The sequence below is a fragment of the Anomaloglossus baeobatrachus genome, chromosome 3 (assembly GCF_048569485.1).
Source record: "Anomaloglossus baeobatrachus isolate aAnoBae1 chromosome 3, aAnoBae1.hap1, whole genome shotgun sequence".
Taxonomy (NCBI): Eukaryota; Metazoa; Chordata; class Amphibia; order Anura; family Aromobatidae; genus Anomaloglossus; species Anomaloglossus baeobatrachus.
In genome coordinates this window covers 427,170,480-427,191,502 of record NC_134355.1, presented here as the reverse complement: position 1 = coordinate 427,191,502, position 21,023 = coordinate 427,170,480, and the positions used below count along the sequence as shown (strand labels likewise).

Here is a 21,023-nt window from a genome sequence, read left to right as displayed (position 1 = left end):
CAGCTGAAGGTTTTACAATAGTCCTGACAGTCCCCTAATCTGAACATCATTGAAAATCTGTGACTAGACCTCAAAAGAGCAGTGCATGAAAGATGACCCAGGAATTTAACATAACCGGAAGACTTTTTCAAGGAAATATGGATGAAAACCCCTCAAACAAGAATTGAAATACTCTAGGCTACAAAAAGAATTTACAAACTGTGATACTTGCCAAAGGGGTGCTACTAGGTACTAACCGTGCAGAATGTCCAAACAATTTCATCGGACCATTTTCCTTTTTTGTAATCTTAAAATGAAAAAAAAAATAAAAATAAATAAATATAATATATATATATATATATATATATATATATATTTGGCCTAAAATACAAAGGGAATGTGTGATCTTTAACTTTATGTGTTTTAGAGGTAATTTCATCTTCAACTTGCTTAACTGTTTACAATAACAGTAATTTTGACCAGGGGGTGCCCAAACATTTGCATGCCACTGTAGTTCTCCTGATCACCTCAAGTGCAGGGCATTACAGCAGTCTAGGTATCCATGGTTATGACCATGCATACAGTGACAGTTAGTTAATAGTGGTCATAACCACTAAGCTACTGTAATGCCCTGCACAGGAGATAAGTGACAAAGTTAATCAGGATATCTATATTACATTTCTAATAATATTATTATTACATATACAGTTAGGTCCAGAAATATTTGGACAGTGACACAAGTTTTGTTATTTTAGCTGTTTACAAAAACATGTTCAGAAATACAATTATATATATAATATGGGCAGAAAGTGCACACTCCCAGCTGCAATATGAGAGTTTTCACATCCAAATCGGAGAAAGGGTTTAGGAATCATAGCTCTGTAATGCATAGCCTCCTCTTTTTCAAGGGACCAAAAGTAATTGGACAAGGGACTCTAAGGTCTGCAATTAACTCTGAAGGCGTCTCCCTCATTAACCTGTAATCAATGAAGTAGTTAAAAGGTCTGGGGTTGATTACAGGTGTGTGGTTTTGCATTTGGAAGCTGTTGCTGTGACCAGACAACATGCGGTCTAAGGAACTCTCAATTGAGGTGAAGCAGAACATCCTGAGGCTGAAAAAAAAGAAAAAATCCATCAGAGAGATAGCAGACATGCTTGGAGTAGCAAAATCAACAGTCGGGTACATTCTGAGAAAAAAGGAATTGACTGGTGAGCTTGGGAACTCAAAAAGGCCTGGGCGTCCACGGATGACAACAGTGGTGGATGATCGCCACATACTTTCTTTGGTGAAGAAGAACCCGTTCACAACATCAACTGAAGTCCAGAACACTCTCAGTGAAGTAGGTGTATCTGTCTCTAAGTCAACAGTAAAGAGAAGACTCCATGAAAGTAAATACAAAGGGTTCACATCTAGATGCAAACCATTCATCAATTCCAAAAATAGACAGGCCAGAGTTAAATTTGCTGAAAAACACCTCATGAAGCCAGCTCAGTTCTGCAAAAGTATTCTATGGACAGATGAGACCAAGATCAACCTGTACCAGAATGATGGAAAGAAAAAAGTTTGGAGAAGAAAGGGAATGGCACATGATCCAAGGCACACCACATCCTCTGTAAAACATGGTGGAGGCAACGTGATGGCATGGGCATGCATGGCTTTCAATGGCACTGGGTCACTTGTGTTTATTGATGACATAACAGCAGACAAGAGTAGCCGGATGAATTCTGAAGTGTACCGGGATATACTTTCAGCCCAGATTCAGCCAAATGCCGCAAAGTTGATCGGACGGCGCTTCATAGTACAGATGGACAATGACCGCAAGCATACAGCCAAAGCTACCCAGGAGTTCATGAGTGCAAAAAAGTGGAACATTCTGCAATGGCCAAGTCAATCACCAGATCTTAACCCAATTGAGCATGCATTTCACTTGCTCAAATCCAGACTTAAGACGGAAAGACCCACAAACAAGCAAGACCTGAAGGCTGTGTCTGTAAAGGCCTGGCAAAGCATTAAGAAGGAGGAAACCCAGCGTTTGGTGATGTCCATGGGTTCCAGACATAAGGCAGTGATTGCCTCCAAAGTATTCGCAACAAAATATTGAAAATAAAAATATTTTGTTTGGGTTTGGTTTATTTGTCCAATTACTTTTGACCTCCTAAAATGTGGAGTGTTTGTAAAGAAATGTGTCCAATTCCTACAATTTCTATCAGATATTTTTGTTCAAACCTTCAAATTAAACGTTACAATCTGCACTTGAATTCTGTTGTAGAGGTTTCATTTCAAATCCAATGTGGTGGCATGCAGAGCCCAACTCACGAAAATTGTGTCACTGTCCAAATATTTCTGGACCTAACTGTACTACATATTGGGTTAGAATCTTGGAGCTTGAAATACCCCTTTAAGACCCCATTCAGGCATTCGTGTAATACAGTACATGTATGGACCATGATGCATGGACCGGCCGCAGGTTTCCTATCTCAAACTTAACTGTCTCATTGGAATATATAAGGCTCTCATGTTCAGTTCAGGAGACCCGAGGCCAGCCCATGTGTATGGACTATGTTATACAGAGGCTTTATCAGCAAGGTACAATTCTGTATGTGATTGATCACAGCAACAATAGTATACAGGGGTAAGTTAGGGGGAACTAGTTATGCATTTCTTTCATTTTTATATTCTACACTTAATTGCCCTCCTGATATTTTCATATTTCAGTGTTGGTGAAGACAGATATGAGCATCTTTCTTATCTGACAGTGGATCACACAGGACTGGTTACATTTTTGAAGCCAATGCGAGTTGTCAGCTCTTGCAATCTTAGCATTTTTCAGTTCCCCTTCGATATTCAAAATTGTTCCTTAACATTTGGATCACTGGACACAGGTGTGTAGAAGTTGACACTTTGGAAAGGCTATGTTCATACTGTTAGTGCTTTGTGCGTGGTCAGTTTTTTCCACTAAGACCCATGTTACTCATTTGAGCCATATAGCTGACCATTTATTTACTAAATGTCCGCATGCACTAGTGTCTCCATATTTTGGACGAGGCTTGCCTATTCAAGTACCATATATGAGTGAAAACAAAAATCAAATCCCATACGGATCAGTCCTATAGAGACCTATTTTCATGATACATTGCCATTACTAATATAGGAAACTGTTTTTAGTCTTTTCAGTTTAACTCAGTCCTGAAATATAAAATAAATGTGATACAGGTGACGTAAGGACAGTATATGGATGACAATACAGTGGAACCTTGGATTAATAGTAACTTGGTTTGAGAGCGTTTTGCAAGACAAGCAAAGCTTTTTACAAATTTGTAACTTGGTTTAAGAGCAATGTTTTGCAAGAAGAGCAAAGTCGTTTGTCAGAGTGGTCCTTGTAGTTGTGAGGCACCTGGGCTGAGCGGTAGCCCCCACAGATCCTGGCCCTGTGAAGAGGAAAGGAAGTGGAGTCGTGTCCCGCAACTGGTGTCCCAGGTAGACTGAGTAGTGATTGTGTGAGTTTGCTCCTTTTCTACCCCAAGTGTAACCCACCCCCCAGGTGGTTGTCCTAGTGACCGGGGCAGTCCCAAGCTTTGTGTTAGCCACCCCCCTGCCTACCCTAGCCCAGCTCCCCAGAAAGAAGGCTCCTAACCTATATGTAAAGTGTGAATGTGGAACACCGGTGATTAACCCCCTCTTTACCTCAAAGTGAATACTGCAACTTGAATGAGCTGCAATACTCTGTGGCAACTGAAGCCTCATGGGCGCCACATATGCACCCAGAGCCACAAGCAGTTCTGGGTGTAGATTGCTAATCCCTGCCTAACAATCCCAGCCTATAGTAGCATAGATAAAGAGATCTTTAGAAAAAGTATTTCTAAACATCTTTTATTATATGCTAATGAGGCCAGCGACTAGTCACAAGGGCGTTACTTCCCCCGACTAGTCTGCCCTCTTAGCATGTTAGCACACCCATAGGGGTGTACTAACATGCTATTCAATGCAGCATCACCAGCGGTGACGCATGTACCGGTGTCCACTGTCTCCGCTGTTGAGAAGTCCCCAACACTTTGGGTCAATGTTTCAGTATGAAGCCAGGTGTCCGCATCTCGGCTTCAGAGACGTCTAGTACACATGACCGGAAGTGCCAGGGACCTCTGAATAGCGGAGATAGCGGACGCAGGTACGCATGTCACCGCTGGTGAAGCTGCATTGAATAGCATGTTAGTACACTCCTGTCTGTGTGCTACTGTGTCGCCCGCCTGCAGCAGTCGCCCCAGGGACACCACTCCACCTTCGGGGACGCCACAGGGTCTTCACTTTGGTATTTCTGGCAACAGGTATGTGGGTTTTGTATATGTATAGGAGTCGTGATGCCACTCACAGTTTGCGGTCAGGGTTATGGGTGACCGCCACTGCAGGTTTAACGAGCGTCTGGGGCTGATGGAGTCTGCAGTCGGATGGTGTGGCCTCCCATGAGTGAGGCTGGCCCCAGGGGCTCCTGTGTGTAGAACAACAGGTCCCAGAATAACTCAGTCTCAGTCCGGAAAGCCTTTCAACTTGTTTTTACTCACTTTTGGATGTTTTGTGAGGTACCCGGGCGATGCTGAGATTAAACCAGGAGAAACCAGGTATCCTTTAGGCTGGTTTAAGGGTAACCGTTAACTCGCCTTCCTAGCACTTCTTGTTTTGGATAACCCCTGACTTGAAGTACCGTGGGATTCATCCAGGGAAGTCGCTACTGCCTTTTCTCACCTCTTTGGCCCGTTTGCCGGCAGCGTGGACCAAGGAAGAAGGCTCCAGGCTCGATCCTCCTTATGGGCCCCCTCGTTGCTGCTGAGGCTTGGACTCTAGATGGTTGGTGAAGGACTTGTAGTTCACCTCACCGGCAGGTTTAGCAGATCAAATAAATGGATATCTTCTCTAGGGACCTGTTCCCCATGCGTGCCTAGTCACCAGGAGCCCCCGTACTCGACCGACTGACTCCCTCAGTGTGTTTCTGACTGACTTACTGGTGACCGTTCTCCCTCGCTAACAGCTACTTTCCGTGCAGGGTCTGACAAGAGTGTCCGTGTCTGCATCTCCTAGCAACCACACTCACTGCTACCAGACTGGCTCTCCTCCTACTTTCCTGACAGCTGCTGCAACCTTAGCTTCCAGCCTCTCCACTCCACCCCTTGATGAGATGTGGAGGCAATCCCCTCTTGGGTCTGCCCAAGGGTCCCCTCTCAAGGTGTGGGAGACCTGGTTGCTATGTGTCTGTGCGTACACACCCTATTCCAGCCTTCAGGATTTTTTGGAAGTACTGCCCCAGCATGGGTGCAGTACTCAGTGGTGCCTGACCAGGTAAGGGGTGCCACATTCCCTGTTGGTTATCAACAGCACGTCCTCAGACTGCAAAGACAAGAAAAGATTAAATACAACTTTTCCCACACAGAGGAGTCATTTACATTTAAAACATACCAGGTACCATTCCACCACCACCCACCACCCACAAGTCCTGGTCCCACCCAGCAACTTCCAGGAGGCAGGTCACCGGTCCCTTTGGTGACCAGGTCTGGGCCATCTGTATCCCAGACCTTTCCTCCAATCTTCCTCTCCTGAGGATGGTGGTGTAGGGTAGGCCCCATAAACAGGCGTACCAGCTTCCATGTGTTGGAGAGCAGGCCTCATAAACAGGCGTGCTCCCTTGGTGTTGGAGAGCAGGCCCCATAAATAGGCGTGCTCTCTGGTGGTGCAAAGCCATGCCCCATAAACAGGCACACTCTGATGGTTGGAACCACTCTAGGTAACTTTTTACAATGCGAGAGTTTGTGGCTATAGCCAGTTCATAGCCTGTGGTCCATTTTTAAAGTGCACGTAACCTGGTGCTAAAACATATTTCAACAAGTTCTCACAACAGTCCTTGCGGGCACATGTACTTTAACGTTACTCTAACTGGTATAACAAAGAACATTTTCAAAACATCTTTAATCTAGACAGACTTCCTTCTCTCAAAATCAGGGCTCTTTGTTTCAGTGCTCTGACTATGGGAGATTGCAGCATGGGCGTCCCCTGGTGGTGATGACTCTGGGGATCTGGTAGAAGCAGTGGGGATGGAGTCTGAGCCCACTAAGGTTTCCTTCGGACATTGTACCACGTCCAAGGCAAACCAGCCTCTCTCTCCCATATGGCTTGTGAATTCGACTACATCCCCCACATAGAGATCACGACCAGGGTGACCCCACTGTAGGTGGGATTGTACGTCCCGCCTGGAGACAAAGATCCCCTCCTTCACTCCAGCCTCCACTATAAAGCCCCACCCCGTGCGGCAGTTGAATTCCTCCACTACCCCACGGTGGAGGGGACCTCTGGCCTGGTGTCTGCCCCGCCGCAGGGACTGCTTTTCCTGCAGGTCCCGGGCTTCCACTTGCTCTCTCTCTGGGGTGGGCTTCTCGAGGGGGTGTCTGGCTCTCAAACGACGCTGCTCTCTGCGGGCTGGTCTCCGCATTACCATCACCTGGTCATCTGCAGGTAACAGACATGCTGGGACTATATGCTACCAGCTCTTCCTCCCTGGCAGGGGGTGCTGCGACCTCTTCCGGTCGTTGGGGGAACAGCAGCGCGGCCTCCTGGCCTCCCTCTCTCTCATAGGGTGCTGCGACCTCCTCCGGTCAGTTGGGGAAACAACAGCGCAACCTCATGGTCTCCCTTTCTCTCAAAGGGTACTGCGACCTCCTCCGGTTGGGGAAGGAGCAGCTCTGGGGACCATCTTTCATCAGCCAGGCAGGACGGTGAGTCCCTCTCCAGTGGAGAGGGTGCTGTGACCGCTTCAGGTCGGGATGGAAACTTGGGGATCAGGTACCTCTCCACCAGGTGTGCTGGGAACCAAGCACCCAGTTCTCTCTTTAGCCGAGCCATTTGTTTGTCCGCTTAAGGTTGGAGCGCAGGTGCTGGTTCCCCAGTCAGCGACTGGGGCGCTGTGACCACCTTTGGTCGGGCAACTGGGACAGGAGGCGTTGCGGCCTGGTCTGGTCTGGCCGTGGGTGTCGCATCTGGTGTTACATCGGGGGTTGCACCGGACGTCGCATCAGGCATCGCACCGGACATCGCACCAGACATCGCACCGGACATCGCACCGGACATCGCATCAGGCATCGCATCAGGCAGCGCACTGGCTTCTGATGACAATGCCGGTGGGGTCAGCATACCAGGTTGAACAGGGGCGGTTTTGCACTCACTCAGATTCATGCTAGAGACATCCCGTAGCAGGGTCGCTATTGCTGACGATGACTCCAGTTGAGCGTGGGCGGTGCCTCCAGGCGGGCCTCACTGCACCGACAACCGCAGGTTTCTAATTGCCATTATCATCTTCTTCTTCCAAGCGGCTATCTCTCACCTGCTCTGCTCTTCCACACCGTCGGCAATTCTTCCCACTTCTGCCTCCAGCTCCTCTGCAGTCATGGGCCTAGTCCAACCCTGCTCTGCCTGGTCACCTCCTGCAGACGCCATCATATCTCTGTCGTTGCTCATCAGTTTCTGGTCACACTTATGTCTTAAGCCCACTTTACACGTTGCAATTAGTTGTACAATCGCATTTGCGATGTGACACGCCCAGGTTGCATACGGGATCTTATGAGATTGCACGTTGGTCGTTCATTTGCTGTCACACGTGCGTTAGTAGTCTATGTTAAATTGGTCAATTTTTTGTGCGATCCTTTAGATCATGTGTTCTGTGACATATGCATTGGGCACCTTTTATTTTTTTTTATTTATTGACTTGCCAAGCGTGTGTAATGTGTAGGGATGCGTTTTTACTATGTCATCTGCCATTCAGCTCTGCTACATGGCCGCTAACAGCAGACACAGACAGCCATGTAGCAGAGCTGAATGGCAGATGACAGCAGACACAGACAGAGCCGCACTGTCAGAATGAACTCGAGTGAACTTCACCCGACTTCACGGTCATGCTGCGGCTCTGTCTGTGTCGCGCCCTGATTAGCGGTCACCAATGAAGACTCACCGGTGACCGCTAATCTCCTAAGTTACTGAAGTTAGCAGCCCTCTCTCATACTCACCAATCCCCGATCCCCGGCACTGCACGGCGTTCACACTGCTCCGGCGGCTTTTACTGTTTTGAAAAAGTCGGCCGCCCATTAAACAATTTCGTATTCCCTGCTTTCCCCGCCCACCGGCGCCTATGATTGGTTACAGTGAGACACGCCCCCACTCTGAGTGACAGGTGTCACACTGCACCCAATCACAGCAGCCGGTGGGCGTGTCTATACTGTGTAGTGAAATAAATAATTAAAAAAAACGGCGTGCGGTCCCCCCCAATTTTAAAACCAGCCAGATAAAGCCATACGGCTGAAGGCTGGTATTCTCAGGATGGGGAGCTCCACGTTATGGGGAGCCCCCCAGCCTAACAATATCAGCCAACAGCCGCCCAGAATTGCCGCATACATTATATGCGACAGTTCTGAGACTGTACCCGGCTCTTCCCGATTTGCCCTGGTGCGTTGGCAAATCGGGGTAATAAGGAGTTATTGGCAGCCCATAGCTGCCAATAAGTCCTAGATTAATCATGTCAGGCGTCTATGAGACACCTTCCATGATTAATCTGTAAATTACAGTAAATAAACACACACACCCGACAAAATCCTTTATTAGAAATAAAAAACACAAACATATACCCTGGTTCACCACTTTAATCAGCCCCAAAAAGCCCTCCATGTCCGGCGTAATCCAGGATGCTCCAGCGTCGCTTCCAGCGCTGCTGCATGGAGGTGACCGGAGCTGCAGCAGACACAGCCGCTCCGGTCACCTCCACGCAGGTAATGAAGACAGCCACGCGATCAGCTGAGCTGTCACTGAGGTTACCCGCTGTCACTGGATCCAGCGGTGGCCGCGGGTAACCTCAGTGACAGCTCAGCTGATCGCGCTACTCACCTCAGTTGCTGCGTGGAGGTGATAGGAGCGGCGGTGAGTAGCGCGATCAGCTGAGCTGTCACTGAGGTTACCTGCGGCCACCGCTGGATCCAGTGACAGCGGGTAACCTCAGTGACAGCAGCTGATCGCGCGGCTGTCTTCATTACCTGCGTGGAGGTGACCGGAGCGGCGGTGTCTTCTGCAGCTCCGGTCACCTCCATGCAGCAGCGCTGGAAGCGACGCTGGAGCATCCTGGATTACGCCGGACATGGAGGGCTTTTTGGGGCTGATTAAAGTGGTGAACCAGGGTATATGTTTGTGTTTTTTATTTCTAATAAAGGATTTTTTCGGGTGTGTGTGTTTATTTACTGTAATTTACAGATTAATCATGGAGGGTGTCTCATAGACGCCTGACATGATTAATCTAGGACTTATTGGCAGCTATGGGCTGCCAATAACTCCTTATTACCCCGATTTGCCAACGCACCAGGGCAAATCGGGAAGAGCCGGGTACAGTCCCAGAACTGTCGCATATAATGTATGCGGCAATTCTGGGCGGCTGTTGGCTGATATTGTTAGGCTGGGGGGCTCCCCATAACGTGGAGCTCCCCATCCTGAGAATACCAGCCTTCAGCCGTATGGCTTTATCTGGCTGGTTTTAAAATTGGGGGGAACCGCACGCCGTTTTTTTTAATTATTAAATTATTTATTTCACTACACAGTATAGACACGCCCACCGGCTGCTGTGATTGGGTGCAGTGTGACACCTGTCACTCAGCGTGGGGGCGTGTCTCACTGTAACCAATCATAGGCGCCGGTGGGCGGGGAAAGAAGGGAATACGAGATTGTTTAATGGGCGGCCGGCTTTTTCAAAACAGTAAAAGCCGCCGGAGCAGTGTGAACGCCGTGCAGCGCCGGGGATCGGGGATCGGTGAGTATATGAGAGAGGGGGATAGACTGACATGGACAGAGAGTGAGGGACAGAGATAGTGACCAACTGACAGAGATTAGTGAATGACAGACATTGGGAGGCGCTTCAGAACGCAGCTTTTCAGCTGCGCTCTGAAGCGGACCTTTTTTAAACTGCGGTGCAGAGCGCACACCTGCGCACATTGCATCAGACACCAAAATCGTATGAGGGATGTCACACGTTACAATTCACTAGGTTCGTGCAACAAAACGCTCAATTCTAGAGAATGATACGATGTGTTTGCGATCAACAGTTTTGCGTTCAATCTTGATCGCACGTAGCTGTCACACGCAGATACCTCACAAACGATGCCGGATGTGCGTCACTTACAACTTGACCCCAACGACGGATTGTGAGATATATTGAAGCGTGTGTAGTGGGCTTTAGTTTTGTTTTTGGTTGTTCTCCTCCTACAGGACTGGGACGTCCCCACAGTCCGGGGACAGATCCGCCTCTATCTTCTCCTTCCACTGTGTCAGAGCGCTGTTCCCATGCTTGGTCAGCCATTCCTTTTCGTGGGCGGTTACCTTTTCTTCTGCACGGGCTGCAGCTCTTAAAATCGCACGCTTTTAACAGCAACAAAATGGCGGCGGTTCAAATTTTTCGATCGGACCGCTGGGGCCCACTGTCACCTGTCTAAACAGGTCTAGTCCTTAATCCTGTTCGTGACACCAGGTTGTGTCGCCCGCCTGCAGCAGTCGGCCCAGGGACACCACTCCAACTTCGGGGACGCCACAGGGTCTTCACTTTGGTATTTCTGGCAACAGGTATGTGGGTTTTGTATATGTATAGGAGTCGTGATGCCGCTCACGGTTTGCGGTCAGGGTTATGGGTGACCGCCACATGCAGGTTTAACGAGCGTCTGGGGCTGATGGAGTCTGCAGTCGAATGGTGTGGCCTCCCGTGAGTGCGGCTGGACCCAGGGGCTCAGGTATGTAGAACAACAGGTCCCAGAATAACTCAATCTCAGTCCGGAAAGTCTTTCAACTTGTTTTTACTCACTTTTGGATGTTTTGTGAGGTACCCGGTGTGGAGACACGGGGGTCAGTGGGTGCTCTCGTCCGCTGGCCCAGCCGCCTTTAGAAAGACAGCGTGGCCCAGGGATCATCCCAACTGAACGCCGACCTCCTTAACCGTGGCCGGAACACTACTCAGACAACACAGGGTGAGAGAATAACAATATTAAGACTTTATTGGATCCCCAAACTATTAATGGCACATAACACTTAAGGCCACTTTACACACATAGATAAATCTTTGGCAGATCTGTGGTTGCAGTGAACATGGACATATTGTTCCACTTGTACACAGCCACAAACCTGGCACTGATTGTCCACAATTTCACTGCAACCACAGATCTGCCGCAGATTTATCTCTGTGTGTAAAGTGGCCTATAACCAGCAAAACACACAAATGTAACAGGCAACAGAGTCTCACCCTTCCACTGGCTCACCAGGGATTAGATTGTTCGTGCATCGGGGTTTCCAGGGCCAGCTACTCTGAGAAAAGAATAGTGGCAAGCGTAGGAAGCTTACCGAGCACAGCAAAGTCTGTAGCCAGGTGACCAAATTGTCCCAACCTGGGTTTCTTCCTTAAGTAGTCTCTAGTATGATGATATGATATAATCCTGACAGCCAGAGTAGAAATCCCTAGACTGCGGTTACGGTCTCCAATCGGAATGGGAGTCCCTAGATTGAAGCTATGTAGCCAAGTGATCCTCTAGTCGGAGCCAAAGTCCCTAGACCGAGTTCACAAGGCATCCTGGTTCTGATCCCCTAGCCAGCTCCTAAGACCTTAGACTGGATCATGCAACATCCATCAATCCTGGTGACTCCAAGAAGTCCCCTTTTATAGCCATAGCCTTCCCTTAGGATATACTGTGCCCTTATCGGATTGGTTGTACGAGGTTGCTTCTCTTATTGGATGAATTTCAAGCTATATTCAAATATCCAGAGACAAGGGTGAGACAGGTAAGGGGCACTTCTCACATAGCGAGATCGCTAGCGAGATCGCTGCTGAGTCACGTTTTTTGTGACACACTAGTGACCTCATTAGCGATCTCGCTGTGTGACACTGAGCAGCGATCTGGCCCCTGCTGTGAAATCGCTGCTCGTTACACACAGTGCTGGTTCATTTTTTGGACGTTGCTCTCCCGCTGTGAAGCACACATCGCTGTGTTTGACAGCGAGAGAGCAACAATCTGAATGTGCAGGGAGCCGGCTTCTGGCATCCTGCGGTAAGCTGTAACCAAGGTAAATATCGGGTAACCAAGCGAAGCCCTTTGCTTGGTTACCCGATATTTACCTTGGTTACTAGCATCCGCCGATCTCAGGCTGCCAGTGCCGGCTCCCTGCTCCCTGCACACGTAGCCGGAGTACACATCGGGTAAATAAGCAAAGTGATTTGCTTATTAACCCGATGTGTACTCTGGCTAGGAGTGCAGGGAGCCAGCGCTAAGCGGTGTGCGCTGGTAACCAAGGTAATTATCGGGTAACCAAGTGCTTGGTTACCCGATATGAGACCAGCTGAAGCACCGGACAGGTGCGAAATGGCCGTCGTCTGCCAAGGCGTTCACTCCCTCTCCCCACCAGCCCTCTCCGCACATGTAACCTCCGCTGTTTAAATAAACAGGATCCTGCACAGCAAAATAATCTGGTGAGTGCTATATTTTTTCTACTTGAACACTACCCGATATTTACCTTAGTTACCAAGCGCAGCATCGCTTCCACGCGTCGCTGCTGGCTGGGGGCTGGTCACTGGTTGCTGGTGAGATCTGCCTGATTGCCAGCTCACCAGCGACCATGTAGCGACGCACCAGCGATCCTGACCAGGTCAGATCGCTGGTGGGATTGCTGGAGCGTCGCTAAAGTGTGACGGTACCCTTAAGGCCCCGTCACACTAAGCAACATCGCTAGCAACATCGCTGCTAACGAACAACTTTTGTGACGTTGCTAGCGATATTGCTGTGTGTGACATCCAGCAACAACCTGGCCCCTGCTGTGAGGTCGTTGGTTGTTGCTGAATGTCCTGGGCCATTTTTTAGTTGTTGCTGTCCTGCTGTGAAGCACAGATCGCTGTGTGTGACAGCGAGACAGCAACAACTAAATGTGCAGGCAGCAGGAGCCGGCTTCTGCAGAGGCTGGTAACCAATGTAAACATCGGGTAACCAAGAAGCCCTGTCCTTGGTTACCCGATATTTACCTTTGATACCAGCCTCAGCCGCTCTCACTGTCAGTGCCGGCTCCTGCTCTGTACACATTTAGCTGCAGCACACACAGGGCCGTATTTGGGGTTTTTGCTGCCCTAGGCACTGTCAGTGGTGGCGCCCCCTTCTGATCAGTCAGATTACGGTTATATGCACACAGCTTTTTTTTTTTTTTTTCCAGACAGATCCGCCCTATAACCCGCCCAAAAAACCCAAACTCTAAATATTAAAGAAATGAACTCATACACTGCAATGTAAAACGACTTGCTGTCCATATGTTCAGTCTTTGGAGTTTTTTTAAGCGCGTCAGGTTTCCTCAGACATGAAGCGGCTGACAGTGACCGGTCCATTATATGGCGCCTGCTGCTTGGATGCCGCTTACTAGTTGTGACCGGCCATTATATGGCGCCTGCTGCTTGGATGCCGCTTACTAGTTGTGACCGGCCATTATATGGCGCCTGCTGCTTGGATGCCGCTTACTAGTTGTGACCGGCCATTATATGGCGCCTGCTGCTTGGATGCCGCTTACTAGTTGTGACCGGTCCATTATATGGCGCCTGCTGCTTGGATGCCGCTTACTACTTCATTTAAAAAAATAAGTAAAATCCAGTAGCTAAAAGATGTTGGAAAAAACAACCAAAAAGCCACAGCAAAAAAAATAAATATTTGCTTCAGGATAAAATGATGACTGTCCTGAAGTGTTTTCTGTCTCAATAATTCCGGGGGTTCACAGACCACTACAAGACGTGTGCACATGCCCTGATAGAGCCCAGAGCCTTCAGATAGTAGTTAAGACCTCCATACACATTAACCTAAAGTTGTCTAAACCCGCCAATATCGACAGGTTCTGCTGATAGCCCAATGTGAACAGGGGCTCTCAATTCTGATTGTCAGGGGAATAAGGATCCAGCATGTCCAATTACGGAGTGTAGATCCTATTATCCTCTAAATGATAAGCTGCTGCCGGAGATGTCCAACAGCGGCTCTAATAAAGAACACAGAAACAATTGGCAGAATGAGTGCTCCTGTATATGGGAGAGCCGAGCAAGATAGCTGCCGGCCTAAAAATCAGACTATAGTGTATGGGGGCTTTAGTCTATTACTTATTCGGCTGACAGACATGCAGATAGCTGTATTTTTAGTCCAGCACGCTGACCCAATGTTTTAGGATCAAGACTGATAAGGTAAAGATTACAACAGCCACATGACTATCACCAGAACCACCATCAGTACAGTAATACATAACTAAAACCACACTACATACTATAATACGTAACCAAAACCACAGTTAGTACAGTAATACATCAACAGAACTACTGTCAATACAGTAATATCATCAAAACCACCCTAAACACAATAACACATCACCAAACCCACCCTGAAGACAATACATCGCCAAACCACCATCAGTACATGAATACAATGCCAAATTCACACAGCAATCAAGTGCAGTGTCAGGTTAGACCCATATACATCTATGTATTGCATTAACGTACAACTCTCAGTATGTCCTTAACAATGGTAAGGAGATGCTGGTAGTTGTTACCAGCCATCATTAGACTGTGGACCATATAAGAACCACAATACTGATTAGTCCCAGGCAGTAGACTTAACTTTTGGACGAGATCTTATAGGTTTAGGTCCATTAATTCTGAGGAGATTAGTAGGGCAGAGGTGGGCTCAGTAGGGAGAAGGGGCATCATGAGGTGGGACTTGAGACCCCCACCAATTGCTCAAAAGACCTCTTAAGTGCACAGCTCAGGAGACAGGACTATGAAATTTTACTCCCGGAATCCATTCTGTCTGCATGTTCTGGTTCTGGGAAACACTCGGGGCCACGGTAGTCGGACCCCCAGCGATTGGAAAGTTATTCCCCATCCCAAGGATAGGGGGCAAGTTCCCAATGTGAGAAAACCCCTTTAAAAGCAGCATTCACACTGCAGCCAAAGATGGGAACCTGATTTATCTAAACAGTGTCCATCACCCGATGCACGACAAAAAACTTTCATTCGTCAGGTGAGATGATTTTTAAGCTGACTTAAAGGGAACCTGTCACCCCAAAATGACACCTAGACTGCGGAAATATTTATATGGGGGACATGATCTGTGGAGAAATAATCCCACCCATAAAGAGTTCAGCTTAAAAGGAACTGGTCACGACCTTTAATATTAAACTGCTCCATTGTCCTTATAGTCAGAAAATGTGCATCACTTACATTGCGTCACTAACAAGAGGGGGGCAGTTTAGAATTGAAAAAGGGTGTAACAGGTTCCCTTTAATGTTCACTGAGAAAGCCACATTTGATATGAAAATGAGGACATTTCTGTGCGGCCTAAGCCTGGTGCACCGATACCACCGAATATAGGAAAATACTAGCCAGGCCTGTGTCTTGATTAATAGTGATCCATTGGTGAGAGTGAGCACCGTAACACCAGATCTCCTGTCTGCACCGCACCCAACACTGCGGCACACTCCAAGCGTCAGTGCGGGTGTGCACACAACACAGGAGGAGCACAGCGGCACACACCAAGCGTCAGTGCATGTGTGCATCCAACACAGGAGGAGCACAGCGGCACACGCCAAGCGTCAGTGCATGTGTGCATCCAACACAGGAGGAGCACAGCGGCACACGCCAAGCGTCAGTGCATGTGTGCATCCAACACAGGAGGAGCACAGCGGCACACGCCAAGCGTCAGTGCATGTGTGCATCCAACACAGGAGGAGCACAGCGGCACACTCCAAGCGTCAGTGCATGTGTGCATCCAACACAGGAGGAGCACAGCGGCACACTCCAAGCGTCAGTGCATGTGTGCATCCAACACAGGAGGAGCACAGTGAGGAGGGGCACATGGCGCTGTGATGTGCTGTCTGCTCACTTCAACAACCTTCCTCATTGAATCGGCAGTCAAATACAGGCAGCAACCAGGTGTCAGAACGTACCTGCATCACATTGCATGCACACCCACGCGGACACTGGAGTCACATTGCAGGCGCACCCACGCAGACACTGGAGTCACATTGCAGGCGCACCCACGCAGACACTGGAGTCACATTGCAGGCGCACCCACGCAGACACTGGAGTCACATTGCAGGCGCACCCACGCAGACACTGGAGTCACATTGCAGGCGCACCCACGCAGACACTGCAGTCACATTGCAGGCGCACCCACTGCAGTCACATTACAGGCGCACCCACTGCAGTCACATTGCAGGCGCACCCACGCGGACACTGGAGTCACATTGCAGGCGCACCCACGCGGACACTGGAGTCACATTGCAGGCGCACCCACGCAGACACTGGAGTCACATTGCAGGCGCACCCACGCAGACACTGGAGTCACATTGCAGGCGCACCCACGCAGACACTGCAGTCACATTGCAGGCGCACCCACTGCAGTCACATTGCAGGCGCACCCACGCGGACACTGGAGTCACATTGCAGGCGCACCCACGCGGACACTGCAGTCACATTGCAGGCGCACCCACGCGGACACTGCAGTCACATTGCAGGCGCACCCACGCGGACACTGCAGTCACATTGCAGGCGCACCCACGCGGACACTGCAGTCACATTGCAGGCGCACCCACGCGGACACTGCAGTCACATTGCAGGCGCACCCACGCGGACACTGCAGTCACATTGCAGGCGCACCCACGCGGACACTGCAGTCACATTGCAGGCGCACCCACGCGGACACTGCAGTCACATTGCGTGCGCACACACACTGACACTTGGAGTGCTACTCTGCTCCTCCAGTGTCAGGACACGTGCAGAAATGCTAAGTGATTTTAAACAGCACTGACTCACCTAAGGGCGAGGGACTGTCTTTAATATGCAAATAGGACGGTGCACATCTGCACCAAGACATCGGCCGCACCAGGGGGGACAGAACAGTTTGCATATATATAATATTAAGGTAAAACTGTACATGCCAGAGCGACGTCCCCTGTATAAATGTGTATGCAGATTAATTGCCATTTTGGGAGTAAAAGTAAAATGTCATCGCTCTTAGCAACACTTTGTCCAGCGTCTCCCAAGACTCCCCTCTTGTTTGGTTTGCTGCAGCACATACTGCAATGGTGCCCGTATAGGGAATCTGTCACCAGGTTTTGCTCCCCCATCTGAGAGCAGCATAATGTAGAGACAGAGCCCCTGATTCCAGCAATGTGTCACTTACTGAGCTGTTTGCTGTCGTTTTCTCTGCTGCAGATCTCGCAGTTATACAGAGCTCATGAATATGCTGGACTACCTGCAGCACACCAAGTAGTCCTGTAATGATAACTACTGCTGATTAAACAGTGATGTTATCAAAACTACACTAAGCAGCCCAGTAAGTGACAACACTGGAATCAGGATCTCTGCCCCTACATTATGCTGCTCTCAAATTAGGTGGCAAAAACCTGGTGACAGACTCATAATTCTCCTCACTAAAGAGTAACCACCCTAAGTAAGCCCAAGGCTGTGCCCAAGAATAAATAATTGCCCATCACTGAGCTCACAGCACAAAGAATGACCCCACACCGTGTCACTTACAGCATACAGCCTCCACATTCTCTCCTATAACATTCCCACTACACTGCCCCCTCACATGAAAACCCCACTGTCCTCCCCACTGAATTATACCCTCCAGACCTTCCTCACTTATGAACTATGACCTCCACTGTCCCCACCTCTCCATGCATCCCCCACTTCACTGCCCCCCTCATGCTGTCCCCACTCTATAATGAGCCTTATGCTTCGCATTCTGTATACCGAGCCCTCCCAGGCTCCTAACTGAGCGCTCCCCATGCTGCCCCTTCTCCATATCAAGACCCCCCATACCAAGCCCACCATGGTTCCCCTTCCATACCGAGCCCCCCATGCTTTCCCATTCTCCATACCATGCCTCCCCCCGTGCTACCCCATTCTCCATACCATGCCCCCCCCCCGTGCTACCCCATTCTCCATACCATGCCCCCCCCCCATGCTACCCCATTCTCCATACCATGCCCCCCCCATGCTACCCCATTCTCCATACCATGCCCCCCCCATGCTACCCCATTCTCCATACCATGCCCCCCCCCATGCTACCCCATTCTCCATACCATGCCCCCCCCCCATGCTACCCCATTCTCCATACCATGCCTCTCATTCTCCATACTGTAACTCCCATTTGCTATACTGTCCACCACCCTCCCTCATTTTCCCATTCTGCTCCATCCCCCATGCTGCGCCCCCACATCATGCTCCATCCCCATGTTGCGCCCCCCCATCCTCCATGCTGCGCCCCCACATCATGCTTCATCCCCCCCATCCTCCATGTTGCGCCCCACATCATGTTCCATCCCCCATGTTGCGCCCCCATATCATGCGGCATCCCCCCCCAGCCTCCATGTTGCACCCCCACATCATGCTGCATCCCCCCCCCATCCTCCATGTTGCGCCCCCACATCATGTTCCATCCCCACATCCTCCATGTTGCGCCCCCACATCATGCTGCTTCCCCCCCCCATCCTCCATGTTGCACCCCCACATCATGCTGCATCCCCCCCCCATCCTCCATGTTGCGCCCCCACATCATGCTGCATCCCCCCCCATCCTCCATGTTGCGCCCCCACATCATGTTCCATCCCCCCCATCCTCCATGTTGCGCCCCCATATCATGTTCCATCCCCCCATCCTCCATGTTGCGCCCCCATATCATGTTCCATTCCCCCATCCTCCATGTTGCGCCCCCATATCATGTTCCATCCCCCATCCTCCATGTTGCGCCCCCATATCATGCGGCATTCCCCCCCCAGCCTCCATGTTGCACCCCCACATCATGCTGCATCCCCTCCATCCTCCATGTTGCGCCCCCACATCATGTTCCATCCCCCCATCCTTCATGTTGCGCCCCCATATCATGTTCCATCCCCCCATCCTCCATGTTGCGCCCCCATATCATGTTCCATCCCCCCATCCTCCATGTTGCGCCCCCATATCATGTTCCATCCCCCATCCTCCATGTTGCGCCCCCATATCATGTGGCATCCCCCCCCAGCCTCCATGTTGCACCCCCACATCATGCTGCATCCCCCCCATCCTCCATGTTGCGCCCCCACATCATGTTCCATCCCCACATCCTCCATGTTGCACCCCCACATCATGCTGCATCCCCCCCCATCCTCCATGTTGCACCCCCACATCATGCTGCATCCCATCCTCCATGTTGCGCCCCCATATCATGTTCCATCCCCTCATCCTCCATGTTGCGCCCCCATATCATGTTCCATCCCCCCATCCTCCATGTTGCGCCCCCATATTATGTTCCATCCCCCCCATCCTCCATGTTGCGCCCCCATATCATGTTCCATCCCCCCCATCCTCCATGTTGCGCCCCCATATCATGTTCCATCCCCCCCATCCTCCATGTTGCGCCCCCATATCATGTTCCATCCCCCCCATCCTCCATGTTGCGCCCCCATATCATGTTCCATCCCCCCATCCTCCATGTTGCGCCCCCATATCATGTTCCATCCCCCCATCCTCCATGTTGCGCCCCCCCCCGGGTTGCTTGTTCGGCGCTGTCTTCGGCTGTAAAGCGTTTACCTGCTCCAGGCTGCATCTCCCGTTCTCCACGGTGGCGGTGGCGGCGGCGGCATCTGACATCTTGCTCGGCGGCGGCTCCATCTCCGGCGGCGGCTCCATCTCCGGCGGCGGCTCCATCTCCGGCGGCGGCTCCATCTCCGGCGGCGGCTCCATCTCCGGCGGCGGTTCCATCTCCGGTGGCGGTTCCATCTCCGGCGGTGGCTCCCGTCCTCCTCTGCGCGGCCTCACGCTCCTGTGACCTCTGCACAGTGAGCGCACGGCAGCACGTCGGGGCGGGGAGCTGATTACAGCTCCTCTGACCCCGGAAGTAAGTGCCGGCACGCTCACAGTGTCATTTATATTCGCGTGTTATAGACGCGACTATAAATGACTGTGCGCTCCCTCCCTCCTCCAAAAAGGCGCCGGATTTAATAAAGAGTTTGGAGGAGGGAGGGAGGAAGATTTAAAAAAAATTTTTTTTTTTTTTTTTTAAATTTTGGTTTGGGCGCCGCCCCCCTGGAAGGCGCCGCCCTAGGCACGTGCCCTCAAGTGCCTAATGGCAAATACGGCCCTGAGCACACATCGGGTTAATTAACCCGATGTGTGCTGTAGCTAGGAGAGCAAGGAGCCAGCGCTAAGCAGTGTGCGCTGCTCCCTGCTCTGTGCACATTAGCTGCAGCACACATCAGGTAATTAACCCGATGTGTGCTGTAACTAGGAGAGCAAGGAGCCAGCGCTCAGTGTGCGCTGCTCCCTGCTCTCTGCACGTGTGGCTGGACACTGGTTGCTGGTGAGCTCACCAGCAACTCGTGTAGCGACGCTTCAGCGATCCCTGCCAGGTCAGGTTGCTGGTGGGATCGCTGGAGCGTCGCAGTGTGACATCTCACCAGCAACCTCCTAGCAACTTACCAGCGATCCCTATCGTTGTTGGGATCGCTGGTAAGTTGCTTAGTGTGACTGGACCTTTAGTTACATCACATCTAGCAATTCACTTAGTAATACAATGGGAAGTTTGCATAATTGAGTTATCTGGGTGTCTGGCCTTCAGTGGCCAAAACAATTACATGAGTCAACAAAAACTTCAATACTAAACTCCCAAGAGTGTTGTAGAACAATGAGGGATTATCCCCCATCTATAAACAAACTGTCTTCATGTCTGGCTGAATGTTAAGAAAGTTAACCCATGCTAGGCACTCAGAGTCCATGTCGTCACACCCGGGCGATGCTGAGATTAAACCAGGAGAAACCAGGTATCCTTTAGGCCGGTCTAAGGGTAACCGTTAACTCGCCTTCCTAGCAATTCTTGTTTCAGATAACCCCTGACTTGAAGTACCGTGGGATTCATCCAGGGAAGTCGCTACTGCCTTTTCTCGCCTTTTTGGCCCTTTTGCCGGCAGCATGAACCAAGGAAGATGGCTCCAGGCTTGA

At 50.3% G+C, this 21,023-nt stretch overlaps 1 protein-coding gene across 1 annotated transcript in view; it reads left to right on the top strand.

The window, feature by feature from the left end:
• LOC142297260 (5-hydroxytryptamine receptor 3A-like) overlaps positions 1 to 21,023 on the top strand; it is a 71,595-nt gene that overhangs the window by 21,991 nt on the left and 28,581 nt on the right. The window contains 1 exon segment of the mRNA XM_075341514.1: positions 2,696 to 2,862. Coding sequence (XP_075197629.1) covers positions 2,696 to 2,862 — 167 coding nt within the window.